At 58.3% G+C, this 6,873-nt stretch overlaps 2 protein-coding genes across 2 annotated transcripts in view; one reads left to right on the top strand and one right to left on the bottom strand.

The window, feature by feature from the left end:
* Positions 1-1,895: 1,895 nt before the first annotated feature.
* Positions 1,896-3,232, bottom strand: ACTRT2 (actin related protein T2). Its single transcript, XM_049618228.1, has one exon. The coding sequence runs from the start codon at positions 3,109-3,111 to the stop codon at positions 1,981-1,983; it is 1,131 nt and encodes a 376-aa protein (XP_049474185.1). The 5' UTR covers positions 3,112-3,232; the 3' UTR covers positions 1,896-1,980.
* LOC125913746 (uncharacterized) overlaps positions 3,110-6,873 on the top strand; it is a 17,774-nt gene continuing 14,010 nt past the window's right edge. Inside the window, exons 1-2 of the mRNA XM_049618931.1 lie at positions 3,110-3,137; positions 3,204-3,431. Coding sequence (XP_049474888.1) covers positions 3,110-3,137; positions 3,204-3,431 — 256 coding nt within the window. The remainder of the gene's footprint in view (positions 3,138-3,203; positions 3,432-6,873) is intronic.

Raw genomic sequence — 6,873 nt, forward strand, 5'->3', positions numbered from 1 at the left:
CACAGAGAATATCCTTCAGGGGCGAAGGAGAGAGAAAGGCATCCTCTGATGACAGAAAGCTAAGAGAACTCGCCACTAGAAAACTACCCCTAAGGAAAGACTAAGGGAGGTTCTTTTAAACAGAAAGGGGCCTTGGAACCTCAGAAGCACCAAAGAACATGGGTAGAATAAGGGTAACCATATGACACGGTAGTCTTTTTTTCTAATGCTTATTTTTTGTTTTATTTTGAGCAGAGAAAGACAGCACAAGAAGGGGAGGGGCAGAGAGAGAGGGAGAGAGAGAGTCCCGAGCAGGCTCCACACTCAGCGCAGAGCCTCACGCAGGGCTTGATCTCACGACCATGAGATCGTGACCTGAGCCAAAATCAAGACCTGGATGCTCAACTGACTGAGCCACCCAGGCGCCCCAAATTATGGGGTATCCTAATGAGTTTCTTAAATCATCTGATGGTAGAAGGAAAAATCGAATACCTTTTAAGGTTGTTCTCAACGTGCGTAGAAGAAACAGGACAATTCTATCTTAATATTTGGGAGGGTGAAGGGACCTCAACAGAAGTATGTTTTCTGCATTTCACTCCAGGAGCTAAAACATCACTCCAAGTGGACTGCAATGTGCACCTGTGGCAATCACCAAAAAATCAATACAACTCAATATGCTGAAAATCCCCGTCAATACATCAAGACGGGATTAAAAAAAAAAAGTTCAACCACCCACAGGAAGGGGAGAGAGGAAGAACAGGAAACAAAATAATAAGGAGGCAGAGTTAAGATAGAACATACTGCTTTAAATGTAAACAACCCAAAGACACCATCTAAAAGGCAGAGATCACGGCCTCAACAAGGGACCCAGGTACCTGCTACCTTCATAGGCACTGTGTGCTCACTCTAAATATGACATAAGTAGCTTGACAACAAAAGTATAGGAATAGATTATGGACGATGCAGACATGAAATACACACACGTGTAGAAAAATGGGTGTATTTCATGCAGGCTAAAATTTCACGTAGTCCTGTCTTTAAGACTTTTTTCTCCCTCTTGCCCTCTTCCCTTCCCCCTGCATTCTGCCTCGTTCCCTCCTTCCTGCACCAACCAGTGGCACCTACCCTTCTGTTCTTTGCTCCATGTGCTTATCACCCTATAAAAAAATCCCCACATGTTCACTGGTACAAAACATGCACAGATAGGCGTGGGGAAGTGCCGTTGTTTTCTTCGCCAGGAAAAAAAAAAAGGAGGTCATTTTATAAAGACATTTCTGTATTTTGTTCCTGTCCCAATATTATTTTGGGAGAATTCTGCCAACTCAATGAGGAAAAGTTCCCTTTGTGCATAACTTATCCAACCATTACTTTATTGACGGCTGTTCACTTTGCGGCCGGTATTTTACTCCCAAACAACGCCATCAACATCCTTGGAGGTAAAAACAAACAGACACATCACGACAATCAAGTAGGGGTGTCGATGCTTACATGCCCCCTCGGAGCAGGGGCCCTAGAGGGTCCTAAACAGACGGCAGTTTCTGCTGCTGCCCCACACCGTCCGCCCAGGACGAGGGCTCCATTCTGCTCCCGCTGCCCGGCCTCGTACAAGCAACGAAAGCCATACTTTGCTGAGGACGCACCAGGTAAGCGTCTGCTGGCCCCCAGAGCAGGGCAGCGCTCATGACTGTCCCTGTCCCCCACCAGGGCTGACCATCTCAGACCATCTGAAATGCAGATCCCAGGGCCCTGCTGAATCAAGCTCCAGCATGAAGCCTGGGCTCCTGCCTTCGGTGCAAACTCTGCAGATGTAACCCAGGGCTTTTTCGGGAGAGGAGGGTAGGGGGGAACCACTTAAGAGATTCGCCACCAGGGTCGCAAATTACTCTGGTGCCACCTAGAATAAACGGCCCGATGTGTCCAAAAGCTGCACCGTTTGGTCTTTTATTGAGCGTCCTGCTGATGCCGAGGGGAGAGTTCGCACCCACCCCTGCCCACGGCCCCTCAGAAGCACCTTCTCTGGACCACGGATGTCCCAAACTCCTTGAAATCCGCGGAGGTGACCCACATCTGCTTGAAGCTGCTCAGGGAGGTGACAATGGAGGCCCCAATCCACGTGGAGAACCACCTGTCGGGGGGGGCCGTGATCTTGATGGGGGTCCCTTTGGAAGCCAGCTGCTCTAGCTCCTTGAGGAGACGGTCGTCGAGGCCCTGGAACAGGGTGGTGCCCCCCGACAGAACGATCTCCCCAAAGAGGCTCTTCTGGATGTCGGCGTCACACTTGGTGATGCTGCAGGAGACCATTTTCGAGAGGCCCGGGTTTTGGATGCCCAGCTGGTCGGGTGCGAACAGGGCCTCGGGCGCCTGGTACAGCTGGTCCCCAATTCGCACGACGTTCCCGTCCTGCAACTTGTACTCCCTCAGGATCTCCTCCGGCCTCCGGGAGAGCTCCTTCTCTGGCTCCAGGGCCACATAACACAGCTTCTCCTTGATGTCCTCCACGAGGGCTTTGTCCAGCGCGCACGGGAAGGTCCCACCAGCCAGCAGCAGCCGGGTGAGGTGCTCTGTGATGTCCCTGCCCGCCACGTAGAGCTTGGTGACCGCGTGGGGCAAGGAGTACCCCTCGAAGATGGGGACGGTGCACGTGACCCCGTCCCCGCTGTCCACCACCAGGCCCGTGATGCAGGCTGAGGCGTAGAGGGCCAGCACCGCCTGGTCCGACAGGTAGAAGGCGGGCACGTTGAACTTCTCGAACATCAGCTCGGCCATCTTCTCCCGGGCCTCCCTGGGGTTCAACGAGGGCTCGGTCATGAGCACGGGCCGGTCGCTGGCCTTCACCCCCAGCTCCCACTCAAACAGATGCCTGCAGAGGGTCTCCACGTCCTCCCAGCTGGTGACCAGGCCCCGCTCGATGGGGTGACACAGGTGCAGGACCTCACGCTTGTACAGAGCCTCTTCCCCCACAAAGTCCTTCTTCTGGTTGGGTCCTGCCGAAGGCATCTTGAGCTTGGGGTGCCCCACGACGGAGCTGATGACGTGGCGGGGGCCAATCTCCCCAGACAGGCCTGCCTTGCAGAGGCCGGAGCCATTGTCGAAAATCACGGCGGGAGAATCTAGCACGTGTGGATTAAACATGTCTGCAGTAGCCTTTTCCGCGCCTCGCCGAGATGAAGACAGAACTCTCTCGAGCTACTTTGTGACACGAGAGGCCCCCTGGAAGCTTTAAGGGCACGGGATTCCACGACTCCCAGGAGGCACTAGCAGGCGGCCCGTGCCCGAAAGCCCCCCATCCTCCCCACGGGTCTGCCCTGCTCTCAGACGGCCCGGGGGCCGTGGCCTCTTCAGGGGTGACGGTCCCACATGTAACAATCCAGCCAAGGCAACAATTGTCCTCAGCCAGCGGCACAGGACCTTCAGGGGCTGGGGGCTCGGAGCCCCCCAGCGCTCCCTTCCTGGTGAGATTCCAACAGTCGCGGGATAAGCCAGACCCACAGGAGGTATTGCTAGGCCCGTGTGCCGAGGCCCGGCCTCGGAACCGAGCAAAGCAGCCCAGCCTGGGTCCACCCAGCACCCATCAGGCTGCCATTATGGGGGGGGGCAAAAACACATTTCCCTTTGCACGGGTCCAGGTTGGAGGAACAGTGCCCAGAGCCCATCACAGCAGGTACTCAGAACATGCAGACTCCTCCAGGAAGGCCTCGGGGATTTCTCTTCCCTTTAGCCCGTGGCCCTGGCTCTCTATCCCACAGAAGAGATGCTAAGCGAAGCTGTCTGGGCCTGCTGGCTGTCTCTCTAGGCATGCATAGCCGTAGCAGTAGGGTTGGGACACGACCTCTGAAGACGGGATCTGAGGTCTCTGGTGTCGGGGACACCTGTGTCTACGGACCATCACACAGCCGGCCACGCCCCCTGAAGCTCGTTCAGAGATGACCAGGTCAGCAAATCTGAGGCCGGCAGTGAAGCTGAACGGTGGCAAGGCTGTGAGCTGTAGCCCCAGTCCTGCTCTGCCCGAGGGGCCAGGCCAAGGGGCACCCGCTGCAGCCTCCCGGAGAGCCAGGGCCAACAGCACTGAGCCCTGGTGGGTGGAGGGGGGTGTGGGGGACGTGTGAGTCCCCGATGGTCCCTCCCCTCCACACATCCCAAATCAGCCTCGGGGGGTCCAGCTCCGCCCCCGTCCAGAGAGCCCTCCCAGAGGACCCCTCCCTACTAGACCTCCTGGCCTCCTCCTGCCGGTGGTCCTATGTGTCCGGCCGACCCCCCTAAACCCACCAGCAAAAATAGTCACGTGTTATTTTGTAGTGTAGACGCGTGGTGTAGCTGTGTGGTGCATACGTGTCGTGTAGACAAGTGACAGACGTAGGACTTTGGGGGCTCCCTCGGGGCTAAGTCCTGGGTGAGAATCGATATAAAGTTGGCATTGCTGGACATTTTCCCCAAAGGACACCTCAGGTAGAAACTGAGTCACAAGCGCAGTGGGGTTGGTGCCTCGGGATGACCCCGGGCGGAGTCTGCACAGCCCCAAACCATCATCAACTGCCCCTGCGGGGGCTCCCACCATCTGGAGGCTCCAGCACTTAGGGAAGGATGTGTCCCCGGCAGGCTGCTGCGGGCGTGGGGACGGTCAGCGGAAGGCTGGGTCTGGGGGGTTCCAGCCTCTGCTTCCACCATAAAAGGCCTGTGTGCCCGGGTCTCAGGCTTTGCTAGAATTTTCTCCTTGTCGCCAAACACCCCAGGAAGAATCGGGAGGAATGTGCTCTCAAGGTTTCTAAATTGGGCCCCAAAGCGGCCCATGTGGGAGGTGATGTAACATCAGATGTCAGTTTCACACACCGGGTCGAGGCACACGGGTGACACGGTGGTCCCGGGGGGTGGGGGCCGGGGCCGGCGGGGGCTGGGAGGCATTTGCAGGAGGGACAGAGAAGGAGAAGAAGACCAAGGCAGAGGCGCAGCTTAGACCGGCCAGTGGGTGTGGGACCGTCCTGTGGCCACTGGGCGGCCCGTTGTCGTAACAGCTCAAGAACCGCGTCCCAGAGGCCAGCTGCCTCTGACCCGGGCGCAGGCCACACGAGCACACACAAACCACACCTGCCAGCCCCGGACAAGCTCAGACCCCCGGGGACAGAGCCGGGAAAGGAGGCCCAGCCGTCAGGACAGTGGTTTCTAGCAAAGCCATCCGAGTGTTTCCAGGACCCCTTCTCCAAATGTTTCCAGTCTCCCTGCCGAGCCGTGGCCGCTGGGTGGCCGCACGCCCGGCAGAGCGACCCCAGGAAGCGGTCCTCACCTCACTCTTCTCCGCCCGCTTGGGACAAACGCCCGCCCCCCGCCCGGAACGCACCTTCCCCACCGCTTGTCACGTGTGCCTGTGCCTTCGAAGCCTGGCCCCGGGCTCGGGGAAGCCTCTGTCCCCACCATCAGCGTCCAGTCTGGCTCACGACTGTCCACCTCACGGAGAGGAGACCCACCACCAGGAAGTGGGACACCCGCTGGGGGGCGGTACCACGCGGCCGCTGAGGAAACCGAGCGGGTTTATGAGCCACAGCCCACGTGATGTTGTGTTGGTTTCAAGCTCCCAGTCGGGGGCAGAGATTCCACCCCGTGGGGCTCAGGTGCCTGGGAACCTCCCCCCCCCCCCAGCCCTGCCTCCTCCCCGTGTCTGCGGTCCCTCGAGGAACCGCCCCCGCCCCTCCCAGCCCCGGGGGTGTGCATCTGGGGAGGGGGGCACCACGCATCCTGTGCAGGTGTCCACGTCAGAGTCCACAGGCGTCCTTGCCACTCCGGCGGAGGCGATGCTCCCTGCAGCTCGGCATTTGCCGCGAAGGTTGCATTTGCTATTAACACAAGGACGTTACCGCCCTTCAGACTCCGGTGAGAAGCCGGCCTCTGAGGCTGCCCTGCCCCCACCCCAGCCGGCCATGCCTCGTAAATCGCTCGAACAAGTTTATGGGCGAACCGGCTGTAACTCCGTCCCCCTCCACAGGGCAAGGCTCGCCACCTTGATCGTCCGGGAGGGCACTCGTTTCCGTCTTACACGGGAAGGCTGGCTCTTATTTCTGGTCCGGCAGTCATGGCCAACGGCAGCCCTCGCCAGCCCCTGCACGACCCCCGCCTCCCACACCCTTGGAGGAGCCCCGGCCCGTGGGGGGAGGTGCGCAGCCCCTGGGCAGCCTTGGAAAGCTGCCAGGCATTTAGACAGGAGCGGGCAGCCCCGGATCGGCCGAGCGTCCCTGCTTCTTACTGCCCTGGTGCAGCGCGACTGGGCGACACAAGTCCCGGGCTGGGGGCCGCCCTGGCTGTCCCATCATCCCTGGTTCCATCTGCCACTGATGCCCAGAGCCTCAGCCAATTAGTGACCAGCAGGCTGGCCTCATTAGTCGTGGCTGACATCTGGCGGCCAGATCCTGTTTGCCAGGGTCTGGTCCAGTGTTGGCCGGCAGCCTGATGGAACAGGGACACTATGTGAGCGACAGGATGGGCACTGCTCCCACAAGAGAGAACTGGGTACATGTCCGCGGACGATGTGGGAGTGCAGGGACCACGGGTGCTTGCAAGGTTTCCCCAACTGTCTTCTCTTCTAACTCTTTGCCCCAGGGAGCCCAAAGCCCTGAGCACTCTGTGTGGTGTCCTGGCTCTTTTGAATCTCTGAGAAGGAACTTGTGTCACATGCCCACTTATCTATTCTCCATCTACCATCCATCCACCCACCCATCCATCCATCCATCCATCCATCCATCTTATCTATCCATCCATCCACCCATCCATCCATCCATTCATCCATTTACCTATCCATCTATACATCCATCTATCCATCCATCCATCCACTCATCCATCCACCATCCATCCACCCACCCATCCATCAATCCATTCACCCACCATCCACCCACCATCCATCCATCCATC

The sequence above is a fragment of the Panthera uncia genome (assembly GCF_023721935.1).
Source record: "Panthera uncia isolate 11264 chromosome C1 unlocalized genomic scaffold, Puncia_PCG_1.0 HiC_scaffold_4, whole genome shotgun sequence".
NCBI classification, from domain to species: Eukaryota; Metazoa; Chordata; class Mammalia; order Carnivora; family Felidae; genus Panthera; species Panthera uncia.

Bases quoted from the DNA above. Each gene is read 5' to 3' on its own strand.
- ACTRT2 (XM_049618228.1), bottom strand. From the start codon at position 3,111: ATGTTTAATCCACACGTGCTAGATTCTCCCGCCGTGATTTTCGACAAT.